Source organism: Lynx rufus, unplaced genomic scaffold (genome assembly GCF_022079265.1).
Source record: "Lynx rufus isolate CCGP_SWC_20201006 ecotype Redwood Valley unplaced genomic scaffold, mLynRuf1.p SCAF_4, whole genome shotgun sequence".
In the NCBI taxonomy this organism is placed as follows: Eukaryota; Metazoa; Chordata; class Mammalia; order Carnivora; family Felidae; genus Lynx; species Lynx rufus.
The window spans coordinates 55,496,487-55,517,497 of record NW_025814856.1 but is presented as its reverse complement, the minus strand read 5'-3'; the positions used below and the strand labels follow the sequence as shown (position 1 = coordinate 55,517,497).

The window sequence follows — 21,011 nt, the reverse complement described above, 5'->3', positions numbered from 1 at the left end:
CTCACAGCCCTTCTGGGCTCAGAATGCCACATCTGGCTGTCTCCATCCAGAGGAACTAGAGAGCTTCTCGGTGAACAACTGGAAGAACTGGGGGTGCTGGGAGTACATGTCTGGGCTGAGCCTGGCTAAGATAATAGGCCCTTAGAGCTGGAAACTGGGGGAGGGGCATGTGCAGGCCCCCAGTCTCCACCCTTCTCTCCTGCCTCAGTTTCACCTCAGGGTCTCTCTTCTCACTGGGCAAAGCCAGTGCATCCTGCTGACCGTCCACGAAGGGTCAACATCTGCCCCTTCCTGCCTCCATGCCTTTGCGCATGCTGTTCCGTCAGCCTGGACATGGTCTTCTTCCCATCTGCCTGGTGAGAGGCAGGTGTTTTCAAAGCAGGGCCCTGGAGGCGATAAATCTGGTTTCACATTCTGGTTCCACTTCCCAGTGGCAGGACCTTAGATGAGTTCATTGACCTCTCAGGGCCTCAGTGTCCTCCTTTGTAAACTGGGAATATAGTCACCTTCTTAAGGTCGCTTGGACGGTTAAAAAACCAAAGCACACAACAGAATCTGTCAATCCCTTATCCACACCTGGTAAGGGATCAATAACCAGTAGCTCTTACAAGATGCACTGTTGGTTCACCAGCTCCAGTGCCCCCTCTCTGAGGGACCTTCCTGATATGCCCCTCCTTCTGCTTGTGGCCCAGCACCTTAGCTCTCCTTACTTGGTGTCGAATTGAATTCTGTCTCTTCCCACTAGATTGTGGGGAGCTGGATTATTTATCTGCGTAGCCTCCATAGTTGAATGAGTGAATGACAGTGTGTGTAAAAGCGTGTAAGCATGTGAGTGTGTGTGTGTCTGTCTGTCTGTCCACCATATGAAAGCTGGAAAGAGAACATTATAACAAAAGACTCATCTCAAAGAATAGTGTCAGGAGAGCTAAAACCCAGGATGAACTGAGGCTTGCAAAAAAAAAAAATGCAAAGGAGACAAAAAGTCCTTTGTTAGCTGCGTTCTAAGCAAGAATAGGGAAAGAATAGGTCTTTCGCTCAGGCAAGATGGCGCATTGTTAAGAAATGGCAGAGAGAAAGTGGAGCCGGCCCGCCCCTTGCTTCTGTCTCTCTCACTCACTGGGAAGGCCTTCGAATCCATCCTTCCAAGCAGTCATTAGCTCACCAGACGTGTGCTTTGGCTGTTTTCACAGCCTGAAATGGGTAAAAAGACGGAGCCATTTGTGTGAGGCACGGATTCCCAGACGAGGGAACCTAGGCCCAGCGGGTCACCCTGCTCTAAAGAGTGCCACAGGAGCAAAAGCCTAGAAATGCTTTAAAGTCATCCGGTGTGCAGACACAGGAGGGTGGTACTCCCCTCCCAGGGCCTGGATCCTAGGTCATCTGTGCCCATCCCTGGAAAAATTCCGGCGGGGGAGTACCAAACAGGAGGTCGTGAGTATCTGGAAAAGAATGCAGCCGTCCCGCATGTCGGGAAATCACCATTTCTTTGTTGACAATAATGCTGGGGACAGAGCAAATTTCTATATGTGCTAAGAATGTGATTATCTTCCCACATCCTGTCTCTCCCCTGACACAAGGGAAAGAAATTCTTCTGACAGCTCCCCTCCCAGGCAAAGCACTGGCGGACTGATTCATGCCCACCTCTCTCTCCAGCCTCTTTCTGCCCTCCCTCCCCCACACCCTAGAGTCCAGGGTGTCCGGATCACACTCCGGACCCCCTGGCTCTGGGCTGGGTCACACCTGCAAGCCTCTCCTGACAGCTTCTCCCCTGCCACAGCCTTCCCCCCTCTAGTGTGGACCAGCCCATCACAGATGACCCCTGCAGGCAGCCTTCTGTGCTACAGTCTACCTGCCTGGTGCCCTCTCCTCGCCTATGAGATCCCAGAGCACATTTTCTGCTCTGATGTTGCTGTCTGTCCCCACCAAACTGTGAGCACACTGAAGGCAAAGCCATTTCATCAGTCTACCACACAGAAGATTCTAGTAAATATCTGTGGGACCGATAAATGAATGAATGGCGGACACACGGTGGGGCAGGGGAAGCTTGTGGTGTGAGATCCCATGAGCATTTAAATTCTACAAATTCAACCAAAAGCACCTAGGGGAAAAATAAATAAAAACACTGTATGCGTGGGAATGTAAATTGGTGTAGCCACTATGGAAAAGAGTATGGAGGTTCCTCAAAAAATTAAAAATAGAATGATCATATGATCCAGCAATCCCACTTCTGGATACATATCCAAAGGAAACAAAATCACTCTCTTGGAAAGATACCTGCACCCTGTGTTCACTGCAGCATTCCTTACAATAGCCAAGATGTGGAAACAACTTCAGGGTCCATCAATGGATGAATGGACAAAGAAAACGTCATATGTGTGTGTGTGTGTGTGTGTGTGTATGTGTGTGTGTGTGTGTGTATTTTATGATATATACATAAAATGTGATATATAAATGGGATATTCATATATATGCATATACGTGCACGCACACACACACACATATATATATGTATATATATATATATGAGTGGTGTTTCTTGTGGGGTGGGGGGCAGGGGCTGCCTCTGCAGAGCATTCTACCAGATGGTCAGTGAGTCCAAGATCAGAGATGAGTGGGTCCTTCAGGAAAAGCCTGCTCAAGCTGCTCTCTTGTCTGTAAGACTTTTCAGGGCCTTTAATATGCTGGTGGGCATTCTGGCTCCCCCAAGTAGGGAGCTCCCCAGTTTGTCATCCAGGGAGCCCTCCTATGTTTCTCCAGAGACGCTGGTGGAGGAAGGGAGCGGGTGGACAGTATCATTCTGCTGAACAGATCCTGGGAACGTGTCTTTTTGAATCATGCCATGGGGAAGGGGTCTTCCCTAGGCCTTGACCTAATTAGCATGTTTACCCCATTTGAAGCCAATGCAAAGGTGGAAGGGAGAGCCAATAGAATGCCAGGCTAAAACGGATTAAAATGAAATGTGCGGGAATGAATGTTCAGCCTCGTATTGAGGTCAGAATGAAAAGCATCCACTCACACAACAGAGGGAACAGAGTGCTTCCTGTGTGCAAGGTACCACCGACCTGGGAGTCAGAAGATAAATAAGACCTGGGCCTTGTCCTCAAGGGCTCAGAGCAGCTGCTGGCACATAGGATAGAGAGGAGCTCCGGGGTCATGTGTTTCTTCATGTGTGCTCTGAGCACCTACTGTGTGCCAGGCCCTGGGTGGGGCATCCCAGGAGAAGATGCTTGACAGGCCTGGGTTCCATGGACACCCCCACAGTCAGGGAGAAGATTGATATTGGACACATCTTTGCAAAAGTAAGCAATGTCCCTTCTGAAGGTGGTAAGTGCTGTAAAGACATCAGAACAGATTGACCAATCTCAGGCTGGACAGTCCAGGAGGGCCTCCTGGAAGAGGTGGCATTTGGGTGGAGACCTGCATGATGCTGGAGCAAGCAGGTTACCTGCCATCTCTTGGCAGCTGCTCCCTTTCACCCTTCTCCTCTGCCTCCTGCTCCAGAGGGAGCTGAGGGCAGGTGTCTGCACCAGTACCCAGGGAGGTCCCCACATCCTCTGGTGCCCGTCTGTGGTCACCATGCCCTCCATGTACCAGGCGCCATGTCAGAGGCCTCCTTCTGCTTCCTCACAGAGCTGCCTTCTGGCCCAAGAGAGAGATGATAGCAACATCACAACTATGATTTCCGGAGCACATCCTATGTGCCAGGCGCAGTTCTGAATGCTTCATGGGGACTAAATGATCTCAGCCCATGGGACACAACCTGTGGAGCAGACACTATTATCACTGCCGTGTGGTCAAGGTCCACAGCTAGTAAATGGGGAAGCCAGGAAAAGAACCAAGCGGGCAGTCTAGGGGCTGAACTGTTATACAGTGCTGCACAAATGAGCAAATAGGGAATATTCCCTGGAGTAGTGAAGTGATACGAAAAATCTGGCAAGGTAAGGGGCAGATAGGGACAGGTGGTCGACGCTACCCATGGGTGTCCTCAATGGAAGGACAAAAGAGCATCCCAGCAGAGGGGACAAGGCAGGGCAAAGGCGTTGAGGTGAGAAGGGCTTTGGTATGCTTGAGGGTGGAAAGAAAGGCAGAGGGGCTGGAGATGGAGGGGAGAGGGGGTCTGGGTGCAGGTCACAGGGGTCTGTAAAGAACCAGGGGGGCCTGTTGGTATTTTATTCCTGGAGGAACAGTAAACCGCTACAGGGTTTTGCACATTGGGGGGGGGGGTGGCTGCCATGATCAGAGCAATGCTGGGAAGATGCTATGCCGGATGGCTGTGCAGCTGGGGACGCGGGGGTACATGAGGAGGCTGATGTAGCTGTCTGGGCAACAAGTCTCTAAAGATGGAGGTTTTGAACCAGGAGGTGGTGGTGGAGCTGGTGAGAGGTGGACAGACTGGCAGACACAATTCACAGGTAGAGTCAAAATGGTGAGCTTAGATTAGCAATTGCACCGGTAGCCTCTCCCTGTTCTTCTCTGCATCTCCTCACTCTGTTGCACCAAGAAAAAAACCCAGTGCATGCATCCCCAATTCGTTGAGCTCATCTTTGTCTGAGATGGGCATGTGAGCCTCCTGGGAGGGACAAAGGGATACCTTCTGATGGCCCTAATTTACAGGTGCCAGGATTTTAAATCCTGCACAATGTTGCCATGAGACTCCCTCATTCTACAGATGGGAAGACTGAGATAGGAGAGGTGAGGTACTCTCTCAGAGTCCTCAGCAAGGTAGTGGTGGGGCTGGAATGGAAACCTGGCCATGTGACTTTGATCCCAGTGCTCACTTGGTTGCCACATGGCCCAGCAAGACAAGGTTCTCAAATACGTGGCATCTTCGAGAATCTCAAATCTGGCAGGCTCACACAAGGAGAAGAATATCCCAGCATCAGAGAACTCACTACCCATCTCAGCTCTGCCACAAAACAGCCATGTGACTTTGGTCAGCCTCCGCCTCACTCAGAGCCTGAGATGAAGGTAGACAGACCTCCTGTCGGGGGGCAGATGAGGCTATACATGAGGAAGGGCTATCGCGGTGCCTGGCCCTCACGGATCCTCAATGAAAAGACAAAAGAGTGAACCCCACATGAGCCACCATAGCTGGGGTGCTATCTGATCCAGCCTCACTCCCCTGCACCATGACTCAGTACTACTACCACGACAGTCAAACCTGAGGCAAGAACACACAACTGGATGGAAAAATGGGTAAAAAGCATGAACAGGCAACTCACAGAAGAGTAAACATGTAGAGCCAGTAAATATAGGAAGAGGGTTCACCCGAATTACTTCTCAGGAGAATGCAAATCAAGACGACAGTGAGAAAGCATTTTATACCCAATCCCTAGGCAAAAATGAAGTCTCGATAATTCCAAGTGTTGCAGAGGCTGTGGATCAACACTGCTGGCTGGCAGGAGTGGCACCTGGCACAATCACTGTGGAAATCAGGTTGACATTCATACCTGTGACTAGCAATTCCATTCTTCTGTATACACCCAAGAGAAACACATGCACATGGGCCCCGGGAGATGTGAACAGGGAGGCGTGTGGTGGCAATGTGACAATAAATGCTTAGAGGCAACCCAGATGTCCCACAACCAAAAGCACAGGAGCATAGATTAGAGTCTATTACCCCAGCTAAAACGAATCAGCAACAGCTAAAGGAACAACGTGGATGGGTTTTATTACTAGTGAGTGAAAAAAATAAATTCCAAAAGATTGCGCATAGGATGATATCTTTTCTTTATAAAATTAAATAGAACTAAAACCAAATAATTTACTTCTGGGGACTATATCAATATGATAAAACAGACACAAACAAGCAAGGAATGGGAAACCCACGGTTCAGGATAGAGAACGTATGGCTTGGTGAGGAGAGCAGGGGGTGGGGAGAGCAGGGGGCGCACAGGGATGCTCACAGGGGTGGATGTAAATTACCCATTCTTGTTCCAGATGTTGTGTTGGGTGCTGGATTCAAGGGGGGGGTTCACTGTATTATTTCAGAAAAGGAAAAGGCTAAAGGGGGAGAGGTGAATGCCTTCTTAAGCCCCCAAGGGCCACACTGGGTAGCAATTGATAAAACCAATGTGGAACCACTATTGTGGCTTCCAATATTGCAGATTCCAATAATCCCTGGCATTCAAGACCCCTGAATAGCTGGCCTGCAATCTCATCCGAGACTTCTGACCCCCTGCATCTTGAGGCTGCAGGGCCTCGTCCAAGATCCTCTTAGCAATCCAATGTCCACATCTTTGCCCCACGGTTCTCTCCGTCAGGGATCGCATTCACTGGTGAAATTCTTCCCACCCTTGAAGACCCAGAGCAAGGGCCATCTTCACTGTCCAGTCCACTTGTCTCACCTTCACTGTCCAGTCTCACCTCTGAGCACCCACCACACCATCTGTGCCTTTCCCTAAAGCACGAACCATTCCACAATCTGCTTGCTCGTTGTTATGGGCTGATTTATGTCCTCCCCAAAAGTAATATGTTGCAGCTCTAACCGCCAGTATTTCAGAATATGGCAAGGGGCAAGAGGTATTTGGAGGTATGACTGTTAAATAAGTGATTAAGTTAAAATGAGACCATCATGGTGGGTATTAATCCAATCTGACAGGTGTCCTTGTAGGCAGAGGAGATTAGGACATAGAGACATCAAGGGCCCGCGCACGGGGGAAAGATCATGTGAGGACACAGTAAGACGACAGCCATCTGCAAGCCAAGGAGAGAGGCCTCGGAAGAAATCAAACCTGCTGACACCTTGATCTTAGACTTCCAGGCTGCAGAACTGTGAGAAAGGAGCATCTGTGTCTAAGCCCCAGCTGCCTGATGGACCCGTGAGCGGTGCCTCTCCCCCAAGAGACGGTCTAGGTGGGGCTCCCACGTCTGGCCAACAAAATCACTGCCACCCTCGGTCACTAATGATTGGTTTGGGATGGACACATGACCAAAAGTCAAGCCCTGTTAGCTGATCCAGTCAGGGTGAACCCTAGGACTTTTGTAGGTGCAGCCAGAGAAAGGCTAAGCTCTTCCTTGCAGTTCTAGAACCTGGAAGCTGCGGTGCTGGCACTTGAACGGCTATCTTGCCTCCCCAAGAAGCAGCTGTGGGGTTGGTAGAGGCCAACACCATCTCTGGTTCAAGCCATTCAAAAATTGGCACCATCCCTGACTTTCCAGTGACTTAGGCAGACATAAATTCCCCTTTTCACCTTGAGGTGGCTTGAACTAGGGTTCAGTTTCTAGCATCCCAGTGGCCTTTGTCTGGTTCGCATCCCTGGCCCTCTCCTGAGATCTATACAGTAAAATCTGGAACATTCAGAAGGGGAGACAGAGCCATGAAACGCAGAGCTGGGGACCAGAGTGGAGGCTGAGGAGGCAGTGGAAGGCGAGCCTTTTGGTCCCGGTCTCAGCACGGGATGGATAACTATGCCAGGGGGTGGCTGCCCACCCCAACATCAACGTTCCTCTTCCTCCTCAGTCACAGATCCTTAGCTGGTCTCATAGCTACTCTGAATAAAAGACTACAGTTCCCAGCTTCCCATGCAGCTAGGTGTGGTTATGTGACTGAGTTCTGGCCAATGAGACGTAAGCAGAAGAAGTATGAAGGGGGTAGGCCAGGAGGCTTCTGGGAAGTCTCTTCAAAGACAACGTTTCTTGCCATCCAGAGTGTGGTCTTGATGGCCAGAGCTCCCAAAATCAAAGACTACACTCTTGATGCCTCACCTACAAGCAGCCTGTTGGCTGGCCATTGCCAGGAAGAGGCAACCCCATGAGGGTAAGAGCACTGATGAAGAGCCCAGAAAGATGAAATCTGAGGCTTGCTGCTTGGTGTCTTTAAGCAGGATATGTTTATACGTGAGGAAACCAAGGCTCAGAGGGGACGTGACTTCTCAGACCCAAGGGAGGGTCTCATCTTGGCCTCCTTTTCCTCTCCTCCACTGCCACCACCTTACAACTTCCCGCCAGGGTAATGCCTTTCTAAGTGGCCCTCGAGTCGTTGGCCTCCCTCCATCCTCTGCAACTCACTTCCAAAGCAGATCCCCACAGCTATCACTCAGGCCAGAGCCACTGTCACCTCCTGTCTGGAAGACTAGACCAGACTCCTAACTCCCAGTGGCACCTCCACGGTTCATTCTGTTCCCAGCAGCTACAGCAATGCTGCTAAATTCAAAGTCGGATCCTGTCATTCTCTTGACCTCCATTCACTGGAGGAAGACCCAAACCCCTGATGTGGCCTGAGAGATGTCACACTGTCCAGGTTCTGGCTCCTTCTCTGACCTCTGAGACTTCCCCTTCCCCCTTGTTGCTGTACTCCAGCTATACCAGGCCCCTCACTATTCCTCAAACTGCCAAACACATTCCTGCCTCAGGGCCTTTGCACATGCCATTCACGTTGCCTAGCATGCCATTACCCAGAACTGCCATAGCTCAACTCCCTCATGAATCTAGAGGCCTTCTTTGACCAAACAGGCTGGAACAGCAGCCTCCAGCCATAGTGGGCACTCAATAAATAATTTGGTCAGTGTATGAGCTAATGAATGACATAATAAATGAATGAATTTAATAGCCACCTGTTAATGAATCTTCCAGGATTGCTATTAGCCTGGATCATATGATGTTGCCATTTTTGCAAGCCAAAAATCATTGAATAGTGGCTATTTCATACAGTATGACCTTACTTTGGCAGCTATGCCATTGTTCAAAATTCTCCAATTGCTCCCACCGCCTAGAAATCCAAACTTCTGAGATGGATGCCACACACCTCCTGGCCCTGGCTCCCACTCCCCTTCCAAGTCTGTGAACCTGTTGCCCTAGCATTGCTATACTATCATGGGGTTTTCTTGGGCTCCTCTTATTGTTTGAATTCCCTGAGGCCACCCAACGTGCAATGAATTCCCTCAATTGTACAATTCTAGCCAGCGGGGGGCTGCTGGACAGTAGGGGCTCCATGTACCACAGCCCTCCAATGCACCCCAGCAGGCACTACTATAATGGCAGGCTAAGGGCTGGCTATTCCAAGGCTACAGGCTGTGCTGGCATAAACCCAGTCCCAGGAGACCGTGTCCTTCACTTTTGTTGGCCTTGGACAAGTCCCTTCTGAGCCTGTTTCCTCATCTGTAGCATCTCATATGTCAGCGAAACGCGAGTTTAAAATAATGCCGGAGCCCAGGCTTGGTTCCCAGGAACAGGGGGCTGGAGATGTGAGCAGGAGATGGCAGAAAAACCACAGATGCCAACAAGACGGGGATTTCAGCGACCTGAATCAGAGTCCCAATTTCGTGTGAGCAGGGGGCAGCCCACACTCTCTCTGGGCCTTAGTTCTCCACCTGAAAAGTCAGCCCTGAGGTAGGGAAGAGGGAGAAGGAAGGGCAAGTGTTGCAAGGCAAAAGTCTAACCATGAAGATGTCAGAAGGGCACACAGGTGGAGAGAGGCTCTGCAAGAGGGGGCCGACATGCCCCCCTGCCAACCTCACCATGATGCTGAGCTCTTTCCCTCTCAGGTGTGAGTAAGCAAGGGCCTACAGAAGATTGTGACACAAGACCTGCTTAGGACCAAGATGATACTGTTCTTCCTTCCAAGAAGGAGGAAGGAAACATCCAGCGGTGGATGTGACAGGGGAGCCCCAACCCTCATGGAGCCGGCGATCTCAGTGGGTGAGGAATGATTCAGACGGTGCCGAGTGCTTGGCCGATGGGCTGCAGCTTCGTAGTGAGAGGGGACTTTAGACACCCGTGATCGAGGGAGGCCCCGGGTGGCCGGGAGGGAGAGATGCACAGAGAAAAGGGGCCCCGGTGCTGCCTGTGAGAAAGCATCTGAGGCAGAAGGAATGCGTGGTGCTGGGGCTCCAGCACAGGACCCAGCGTGGTATGTTTGGGAAACAGAACAAGCCTGGGTGGGCAAGGGGGGAGAGGGCAGATGGGGGCAGATGGGGGCGTTTTGAAACGAGAGGAAGCCTCCATGGAGTGTTGAGCAGAGAAATGATGTGATCTGATTTTCATTTACAGAGGAGGACCCTGCCTGCAGGAAGGTCTGCAGGATAGTCAGGGGCAACAGGATGATGTGGGTGCCCGGGAGCCCAGCTTCGTGACCTGAGAGGGAGGATGTCAGGACACAGAAAAATGGCTGGATTTGGGATGGATCTCATCAGTGTCCACTGAATTTGCTGGTGTTGGGGCTGAGGGAGAGAGAGAAAACTCAGGGGTGCCTTTAGAGCAGCCCGGCAGGCCGGCTGAACCACTCCAGCCCAAAGACACTTGAGGCTGACTTATTTTCAGGGAAGTTCACAGCTTAGCAGCGAGCCTGCAGAATTCCTGGCCCCCAAGCAAGACACACACCATGACATCTTCCACAAGTGCTATGACCAAACCCCTTTCCACCAGGTTTTTGTCACAGTTGCTTTGAAAACCAAATGTATGGCCTGACGCTTTGTGCGTGTCTGTGTGTATATGTGTGCAGGTGCACGTGCACGCCCGTGTGTGCATGTCCAAGCAACCCACAATCCCCACAAATCGCAGGTTACCAATGCAAATGCCCACAGTGGCCTGGTGGGTCACATAAGGGGACTGGGTGGTAATAGGGAGTGGTAGGGACCGTGGCAGTGACTGGCCTGCCCTGGCTCCGCTTGAAGAAGCTGCATTCTCAGTCTGACCCCATTATAACTATGTACACACATGTATAAGTCATCAGATCTGCTGATTTTTTAAAAGAAGACAGAAATTCATATTTCTAGGCGAAACAGTTTTTTTTTTTTTTTAATTGGTCTTCAATTTAATGAAACAGCAGAGTGCTATATCAGTCAGTTAGCATTCAGGCCACTGGTTGCTGTTTTTCAACTTTGCCATAAATGATTGGGGGGATCTGGATTCAAATTAGGAAGCCAACCCTCACGAGGAGATCTGAATTCAAGTCATGACCCCATATTAGGGAGCATTCCCACACGGGGCAGGTGAGAGGGTCCTAGAGGGCTCCCGGGGGTATTGTGGTCTCCCACAGCCTGTGAGACCTTGCCTGAGGTGTCTGGGTGAGCACATACCCACTTTGAGCTCCTTCCCGAAGACGGTGCGCTCTCCCAGTGCAGAGCAGTTCCAGCGGCCATTGCGGAACTGAAACTGACACTCGTCCAGGCCCATTTGTGAGCCTTCTCCTATGACGATGATGGCGTCGGGACGGCTCTGGCAGATCGCCCGCTGTCTGGGAGCCAGGCCTGGGATCTTGTTACAGATGATGCTCGCGCCCAGAGCTACCACCGAGGAGAAGCCACTGGAACAGGGGACATAGAGAGAAGGAGTGTTAGGCCAGCAAGGTGGAGGGCAAGGCTTGCAAGCCCTCCCAGCGTGTCTGGCCCTGGCCACCGCCTCCCACTGCTCCCAGCAAGGGTCCCAACTTTTTGACACTGCACCCCCAACCCACATTTATTCATTTTTTTATTCCCTATCGGCACTTTTGTAATATATATATACAATATCAGTGAGGCTTGATTTCCTTTTAAGATATACACACACAAAGACGATGTATGTCACAAACATAATGTGCACAAAAGAAGTTGCCCTTGTATTTATGGTTGGGTTCAATTGAGATGAAATTTAAAATCATGCAAAATACAACCTAATATTGTCTAGGAATCATCTCTATGTGGTAAAACTGCAAAGTCAAGCCAGGGAATGGTAACTGTAAAGTTTCAGGCAGCAGTTGGCACTGAAAGGTTGTCCATACACAGACATTCATTTAAAAAATGGGGCGCCTGGGTGGCTCCGTCAATTAAGCATCCAACTTCAACTCAGGTCATGATTTCATGGTCCGTGGGTTCAAGCCCCATGTCAGGCTCTGTGCTGACAGCTCGGAGCCTGGAGCCTGCTTTGGATTCTGTCTCTCCCTCTCTCTCTGCCCCTTCCCTTCCTTCTCTCTCTCTCAAAAATAAATAAACATTAAAAAAATTTTTTTTAATTAAAAAAACCCCACCCAACTGCTTGTACATGTTATATATACTCTCTGGTATGTATGTATGTGTTCTATTACAAACAAAATCTTTAACAACTAATTGTAAATAAAAGTCCTATTTACATAGAACTTCATGCCAACAGAGCATGTGTATCCCATTCTAGGCATGACCCACCTAGAGGATGCCTATGACGGAACCGTCTACAGTTCCTATGTTCCTCACTCATTCTCCACACAGATACGTCTTGGACCCCTATCAAGTGCCAGGCACCATGCTGGGACAGAGGCAACAGCCTGCCCTCCAGGAGCTATGGAAGGGGACTACACCCATTTCACAAATGAATAAAACAGACCATTGCAGACAGTGGTGGGCACTATGAGGAAAGTAAATGAAGACACTGTGATGGCATTTGGGGGGTGGCTGGGAGGGAAGAGAGAGGGCCCACTTTAGCTGGGGTGGTCAAGGGGAGCCTCCCTGGGGAGGTGCAGAGCAGCAGGGCCTGAATGGCCAGGAGCCAGCCATGGAAGAGTAATCTGGGCAGAGGGAACGGCAAACACAAAGTTCTGGGAGGGGAGCAAGCTTGTTGGGATGGCTAATGAACAGAAAGAACCCACAGAGGCTGTTGCCTCAGGCTCAGGGAAGGGGAGGGTCTGGGGAGAGGATCTGGTAGAGAGTAGAATTTTCTCAGGTGCATCAGGATGCACTGAAAGGCTGAAAGCGGGGAAACCCACAGGATCCCCTCCCTCCAGCCCCACGGGGGCGGGGATGGGGAGGAATGCGGGATGCCAGGGCAGGAGAAGGGAGAACAGACAGACGGGTAAGAGGGGTGGTGGCTTAGCCTTGGCAGCAGTGGGGGAGGCTGCGGATGGGGCTGACCAAACTTGCTGATGGACTGATTGAAGGCAGAGCTGAGGGGAGGGATGGGGTAGGGTCTGAGGGAAAGACAGGCGTCAGTGTGACTGTTGGGTGTCTCGCCTGAGAGTGGGGCCATTTCCTAATATCAAGATAACCCCAGACAGGCTCCAGTGGTAACCCTGCGATGGTGCAGGTAGCCCTCCCTTTACACAAAGATGGTCCGCACTCTGGAGCTTTTAAAGAGAAGACCTCACCCCTGATGCCTCACTCTGGTTATAATAATAAGAGCTTCCATTTATTGAAGGTCACTGCCAGCCCTGGGCGAAGTGCCTCACACTTTCCATCCTGGGGCTCAGCTACAGGAAGTTGTTCTGGAATTGGAATTTCTTAAAGCGAGGCTCTGTGTACCAGTGGCCCAGGAGATGAGGTGATCCCAGTCCTTTCCAAGCACATAACAGACCACTCCTGACCTCTTTCCCTTCATTCCTTCCTCACACCAGCCCTCTTCCTGCCTCAGGCTCTTCCTCCCTCAGGTCCTTACCTGTCCCCTTCCCTGGAATCTCTCTGGTCCCCTGAGATGTCCATCATTCTTGCCATCATTCATGTGACTTCAAGGGACACCTTCCTTGACCACCGCAGCTAAGGGAACCTGCCTCCACATCCCGCCCCTTATAACTTTCTATCACAGTCTCTGTTTTGTTTACTTAATTCTCTTTATGACTTACGGTCTTCTGAAATGTTTTAATATGCGTTTGGTTTTGTGTGCCCACTTTGTTCCCACTTGTCTTATTAGACTATGAGCTCTTCGGGGGGGCATGGAGGCTGTCTGCTGGTTCACTAAATGGCTACTGAATGAATGAATTATGGAGCTTCAAAAATATCACTCAGAATAAGTACCTGTGTTCAACACAGCAGGTGCCCCCCAAATACGTGCTGAATGAAGGAGTGAACTTTGGCAACATCCCTACCATATGCCAAGGCAGTGTGGCCGGTGCTGCTGCAAACATTAGATACCTGGGACCTTCCTAAACAGCCCTGGCCGCCAGGAATCACCATATCCATTTCACATATCTGAAAACTGAGGCTCACAGAGACTGAGATCTGGGGGCCAGTGGGTCACAGATCTGAAATAGGAGACTCAGAAGAGCTCTCATTCATTCACCGGAGGCACTAAGAGAGAGTCTAAGACACCTAGAGCCAGACTATTTGAGATGTTTGAGGAAGAGGTGGCAAGTGGAGACGTTGTGGCCCCAAGTCGGGAGGAACCTGTGAACACTTGTGACCCCCAGAGAATTCCTACACCAGCAGAGTGTAATGATATATTGGGGTCAAAAATTCATAGGAACAATAATCTAGCAGCTAAGAGGTCAGGCCTAGGGTGCCATCCAAGCTTCCTTCACCTACTAGCTCTGTGGCCTTGGGCAAGTTACATCCCCTCTCTGTACTTCCGCTTCTCCATCACTAAAATGAGGATATTGATAATTAGTCCTCATCTGTCAGAGTGGCTGTGAAAATTAAAACATAGAAAGTGCAAGGCACATAGTATGTACTCGGTAAGTATGCTGCTTTCGTGGTTTTGATTATTATTGGATTTGCTGTCACAAGGGGATAGTGCTTGAGACACTTGCCCTGGCATCAGTCCTGAGCAGGGAGGAACCAGTCACATCCTGGGAGCTGGAAGGCTTCTGAAGGACCTTGGGACTTTACTCCTCATATCCATTTTACAGATGGATAACCCGAGGCTCAGGGAGCAGTGGGGCCGGGCCAAATTCACCCTGCAACTTCTTCTCCTGACCTGGACCTCTCCCTGCCCCAAAGGGCGACGTCGGTGCTGAAGGCCAGCGCCCTCCTCGCTCCCTCCCTCCCTCCGGGGCAGCTGGGCCCCCTGGGGCCAGTGAGGTCTCCCGGCAGGCGGGAGGTCCGGCGGGCGGGGCAGCTAGGGGAGGTTATTTTCTGTTGTTTTCCCTTTCTCTCTCCCTTCCCTGGTCCCTCCGCCCCGTTTCTAATTAAAAAGAAGATAAAGCCTCACGCGGCCAGCGCCAATCAGCCCGACCGGCTTCCTGGATGCTGGATGCGCGCGGGGCGGCGGGGCGCGGGCCAAGATGAAGATTAAAGCAGGGAGAAAAAGAAAAGCCACCCAGACGCGGATGAATCAATAACACTTAAAACACACCCGCAGGCAGACAGAGCGCGAGCCCCGCAGCCGCCTCTCCGCCTGCGGTCGCCTCTCGGTCCGCGGTAGCGGCTGGCGGCCGCCTCGTCCGCTCTGTGCGCACCTGCTCGCACCGGCGGCTGTTCAACTTGCGAAATGCCCGCTCGCTCCGGAGACGCGGGGTGGGGAGAGGGGAGGAGTGGTTGTGGCAAAACACAAAGGCTCTGCCACACACACCCCCTCGCCGCAACCCCCGCAGTCTGCCCCCTCCCCAAGCCGAGCGGTCGGGGTCGGGGGGTGGGGGTGGGGAGGCGGTGGTCACCGCTGGAGGTGGGAAAGCAGGTTGTGTGAAACCTGCCAAGGTGGCCCTTCCTTTAGCGTCAGAACCTCTACCAATCCCTAAAGCCCCCCACTCCCGCCCCTCCGTGCTTCACACGCATTATCTCCGAAGTACAAAGGGTGACTGGCCCTGCAATTGCAGCTCCGAGACGCGTCCCGAGCCACCCCCTCCCACTTTCCAGCCAGAGCGCCGCCCCAGGCCCCACCTCCCCAGAAATGCTGGAGTGAAGCGGGGAGGGCTGCTCCGCAGGCGCGCCAGCGGACTCGGGTGCCCAGTTTTAGGGGGCGGGGTGGCCCGCGTCTCTCTGGCGCTGGCTCTGCGAGCTTGTCTCTCTGGGTGTCTAGGGCCATCTCTCGTCCTACCTTTGTGTGTGTTCGTGGGGATGGGAGGAGCTGTCCCCTTGGCCTAGGAAAGGGCTCCGGGAGTACGAGGGTCCTCGGAAATCGGGTGGTGTCAGGACTCTGAGCAGCGGTTTGTGCTTTTGCCATCGAAGGTCCCTCCCTTTAGGTACCTGTTCCCTGTTGCACGGACTAGCCCCACCTGCCACCCCGGGACTGCCCTGACTCCAGGAGTGGCTGTGCCCGCGCCTCTGTGTACAGAGTTCTTCTCGGGCTCCGGGTGCTGAGTTCCTTGGGAGCGGCTGTCGTTCCGGCTCCCGGCTCCGGAGCTCCTGAAGGACCTGCTGTTCCTATGCCTGGGTCAGAAGTGTCCCTAGGAGGGGCTGACCCTTTGCAGCAGCTATAGCTCTCTTCAGAGTCCCCCAGGCCGGACCGTCCCTGCTGGTTGTCTCTGGTTCTTGGGGCTTCCAGACTCAGACATCCTCAGGATGGCCGAACCTCTGCCCGAGTCTCTAGAGCTGTGCGCGCCCCTGGGGCGCCCGCCTGCGGGGGGCCTTTGTGCGCCCACGGCTCCCACACCGCGCCCACCCAGCCTCCCCGAGGGGCCGAAGAAGTTGGTGGCCGGCGGCCGACCCCCTCCCCAGGCCACACCAACTTTGCCGGGACAGCGTGCAGGAGATGCGAGCGGCCCTTACCCGATCCGGAGGTAGACCATGCCCAGGCTGAGAAAGAGGTGGCCCAGGCAGCGCCGCGCTTTCCGGTTCATAGTCCCCGCTGGCCGCCGGGGCCGCGGGCCGGGCAGTGCTGATCCCGCGGGCCGGCCCCGGCGGGGCTATCAACATAGCCCGCCCGGGAGGCGCGGGCCGAGGCGTCCCCGGGGCCGTCTGTCCGTGCGCCCGTCCGCGCGCTCGGCGCCTGAGCCTCGCCGGGAGCGCGGGAGCCACGGAGCGGGAGGAGGGAGGGAGGAGCGAGCGCTGCGCGGGGCGACGCCGGGCTGCGCGCGAGCGGCCGGTGCAAGTGTGTGAGGCGCGGGGAGTGCGGGGGCGCTGCTGCCGCCCGCCCCCGCCCCTCCCTCCCTCCCTCCCTCCTTTCTCCTGTCCCTCCCCCACCCCCTCCCCCGCCCGCCTCCCCGGAGCGCCCGCCCCGCACCCCAGAGCCCGCGGGACAGGGCCGCCAGCTCCAAGCGCGCGCTCACGCCTTGCCCCACGCGCTCCCGCGGCGCCCCCTCCCGGCTCCGGGGCGCCGAGCCGGGCAGGGGGCGGTGGAAGTCAGTTCGACCCCCACGCGTCGCTACTTCGCAAGTTGCAGGTCGAGCTGGCGCCCTGGGACTGCCCCTCGGGTTGAGAGGATCGAGGCGCGACCGAAAACCCCCGCACCCTGGCTCTTCTCCTCGTCCTCCCCGCCCGGTGGAACGCTCAGAGCTGGGGGGCGGGGTGTTAGGTGGCACCCCGGTTCCCCCTTTCCCCAGGCTTCCGAGCCCAGCTTCAGGGGAGGGCGCCCCCTTCCGCGGAGTGGGGATAACTGATTCAGCATATTCCTCCCCGACCCCTGTCTATTAGAGAGGGTGCGGCAGGTGGGTGCCCAGGTAGGGCAGCTTCTTCTGGAACGCCGCTCCTAGCGGACTGTCGGAGTCGGGCGGAGGCCAGGATGCCCGGCACGAGACCCGGGCGTGGGCCTCCGGAGCCGCCCGAGGGCGCCAGGCTCCGCTGGCCGCTCAGCACGCGCTCGCGGCGACACCTGGCGGGCGCGGTGGGCGCTGTTAGCTCCTCCTAGTTCCCTGAAACTCGGTGCTCGGAGCCTTCCAGCTGAGCAGAAATGCTGATCCCTTCCTATGATGTACACCCCAGAGTCCAGTTGAGCTAGGGGCTGGTGGACTCACGTTTCAGCTGAAGAAATTGAGGCTCGGAGACGCGAAGGTATTTTCCCAAAGTCAGCAGCTAGTGAGTGGGAGAGGCAGATTGGAAACACCGCCCCCACCCCCCACTCTAACCACCACCACGCCAGACCTGCCTATCGTTCAGAATTGCTTTTCTAAATCTTCCCTGAAAACCGCTGTTCATGCATGCATTCACATTCCGCAAATGTCTATGCCAGGCATCATGGCAGGCTCGTGGATACAAGGAACACGAAGGACAAGGGACCTTCTTTCTTGGAGCTAGTGAGGGAGACAGACCAGAGAGAGGTAAACACATAATTTCAGACATCACAGCTTCCTGTGATGTGAAGATAATATAAAACAGAATGATGAGGGAGACAACACTGGGTGCCTAGGGATTATTTGAGATCTGAGCAGGTGGTGTTTGAGTTGAGAGCTGAAGGAGGCAGGATCTGGGGTCCCAGCACTTCAAGGAGGAGGACAGCAGTGCAGAGGTTGGAGGTGGGCATGAGCACCAGGAGGGGAAGTGGGGCTCTGCTCAAGAAAGAGAAAGAAGGCCAGTGGGATGGAAGGGAGGAGATGGGGGTACACAGATCCCACAGAGCTGTGTAGGCATGTCAAGGAGCTTAGATTTTAAGGGGAAGTTCAGTGAGAAGACATTGGAGGGATATGAAGAAGGATGACTCATCTCATTTGTGTGTTCAAAAGCTCCCCTTGGCTGCCCTGTGGAAAATCCACTAGTGGGGGAAGGGTAGGGCTGGGCAAAGTGAAGCCAGGCAGACCGGAGAGAAGACTACCCCATGGTCCAGGTATGAGACACTGGTGGTTTTAAAACACGACCACACAATTATTCCACGTGCCTCCCATTGAGAGGTGGGCTGTCTGTGCTCTCCCTGCTTAAATCTGGGTGGCCGTATGTGTGGCAGAAGTGATGCCACAAGACTTGCCACAGGCTAGGTCATGAGAGGCAGTGTAGCTTCTGCTTGTTGGCTGGAACACTCCTGCCGGAGCCCTGAGCCACCATGGAAGGGGTCTGGAGGCTGCCATGATGTGAGGAAGCTCAGGCATCGATAGAGGCCACATGTGGGTGTTCTAGTCCACAGTCCCAGCTGTGTTCAGCGTCGGAGTCCTCCCAGCCCAGGTGCCAGACATGTGGATGATTCCAACCTGCAGCCACTAAGTCATCCCTGCCTTTGAGTCTTTCCGGCTGAGGCACCGTGGACAGGGGCTTCTGTGGCCATCCCTGATGTGCCCTGTCTAAATCCCCAAGCCCCATAATTTGGGAGTAGAATAAAATGATTGTTTTATGCCATTCTTTGGGGTAGGGTGCTTGTTACACAGCAATTGTAACTGAAACAACTAAGGTGGAAGGGGAGTGTGCAGGGAGAATGGAGGATGCTGGGCCTGGGCCACAAGAAGGTCTGACAGGACTCGGAAGGGCCTGGCTGAGAGAGGGGCAGGGAAGGGACAGAGTGGAGAGAGGGATGAACAGTGAGCCCCTAGGATGGCTGGAGTCCTGGATGGATGAAGGCAGTCATGAGTGATAGTGGGGGAGGGGGATTGGAGTAGCTAAGGGCTCGGGAGGAAAGTCACAGAGTCTGTCCTGGCCATGTTTTTCCTCCTGTACTCCTCCTCCTCCTCTCCTACACTCAGATGCAGTCAGTGATGAGCTCTGAGCAGTCTTCCTCCAAAGCATCACCTAAATGTGTCCTTTCTTTTCTATATGCATTGTCATTCTCTTAGACAAAAGATTCACTCTGTCACAAGTGTTGGGGGACACTCATGATCAGGATGTTGGGGTAAGTGCTGCGGACATAGCAGTGGATCAAATGAATCCAGTGTCTGCCCTCCTGGAGCAACTCTTCTGAGGGCTGATTTGATTATCAGTCACACTGGTGGCACTTACTATGTACCAAGCACTGTCACCAAGAACTGTAGCACATTGACTCATTTATTTTTTTTAATTTTTTTTTAACATTTATTTATTTTTGAGACAGAGAGAGACAGAGCATGAACGGGGGAGGGGCAGAGAGAGAGGGAGACACAGAATCGGAAGCAGGCTCCAGGCTCTGAGCCATCAGCCCAGAGCCCGACGCGGGGCTCAAACTCACAGACCGCGAGATCGTGACCTGAGCCGAAGTCGGACACTCAAGCGACTGAGCCACCCAGGCGCCCCCACATTGACTCATTTAATCCTCTTATAATACTATGAGGTAGGTACTATTCTTATTTGTTAATATTTTTGTTATAATCATAATTATCATCATTTTATAGTATGGGTAAAATGAGTCATGGAGGGATGAAATAAAATCCCAAACTCCACAGCTACCACGTGGCAGAATTGGGATTTGAATTTACGGAGTTTTGACTTCAGCATCTGCTCTTAATCCTTCAATTATGCCTCCCATCTAATGGAAAAGAGAGACGTGGACCACTGCAATAGGAAAAAAAAGGTATTAGGCATCAAGATGGGGAATGCAAGGACTGTGGGAACACAGAGAAGAGGGCTCCAAATGGGTGGGTCAGGGAAGGCTTCCTGGAGGAAGTGTTCCTAAACGGGGATCCAGAAAGAATGAGTTGGGGTTCACCGGGCAGAGTTTTTGAAGCCAGAGGAAGCAGGGCTCACTAAGGTCTGGTGAATGAATGGAGCATCAGAGGGAACGGGGGTAGAGAGGGAGTCTGGGGACACAGGGTATATTAATAAGTTTGGGCTTTATCATAAAGGGAAGCAGGGGTGTCATACGGTCAGATTTATGCTTCAGAAGGTTCATGGCAGCTGTTATGCGGTATTGAGGGAAGGGGGCAGGGCATGGGGACAGGAGGTGTCACAGACATGCAGGGCAGAAGAGGTCCAGCCCACACAAGGGTGGTGGCAGATGGTAAGGAGACAAGCGGATGGATTTGAGAGCTGGTCTGAAGGCAGAATAGACAGAATGATGCATCTCCAAGGACAAGATTCTGCCCTGGAGGCACTGTGGCTGGTGAGGACAACACAGAGATGGGACAGGGAGGAACAGGTGATGACCTTGGTTTTGGAGGTGCTGAGTTTGATGTGCCTGTAGGTCACTGAAGGGGCAGTTGAGTGAGTGTGCTGGGCACTCAGGAGGGAGTGTGTGGACTTTTGAGGGTGATGGTCTCCAGAGTCGGAAGTGGGCAGTCCTTCAAACCAAGGCATGGGTGAGACGTCAGAGCGGCCAAGAAGGCTGAGTGAGGACAGCCCAGCACAGAGCCCCAGTTCAGCACGATTTAAAGAACCAACTGGGCGGGGGCGTAGGGAGAAAAGCAGCCAGAAGCAAGTGAAGAAGACTGCTGGAGTGGGCAGGAAATTACTCAAAGAGCTAGAGAAGGAGCAAGTAGTTTTCAGGATCAGAGCTTGTAGGAGAAGCAAGGACTGAAAAGGGTCCAAACTCAACTCGAACATCCAAAGATCTTTACAGTCTGGCTGAAAATCACCTTTCCAGCCCCTACTTTTCCCAAATCCCGTGACCGTATCACAAAAAAATTAGCAGGTTGCCACTAATGTTTA

The 21,011-nt window shown here is 53.0% G+C and overlaps 1 protein-coding gene across 1 annotated transcript in view; it reads right to left on the bottom strand.

Moving 5' to 3' along the window:
- Window positions 1–16,375, bottom strand: part of WNT7A (Wnt family member 7A) — a 61,253-nt gene extending 44,878 nt beyond the window's left edge. Inside the window, exons 1-2 of the mRNA XM_047094522.1 lie at window positions 16,305–16,375; window positions 11,019–11,245 (exon numbers count right to left, since the gene is read on the bottom strand). Coding sequence (XP_046950478.1) covers window positions 11,019–11,245; window positions 16,305–16,375 — 298 coding nt within the window. The remainder of the gene's footprint in view (window positions 1–11,018; window positions 11,246–16,304) is intronic.
- Between the last annotated feature and the right edge of the window lie 4,636 nt (window positions 16,376–21,011).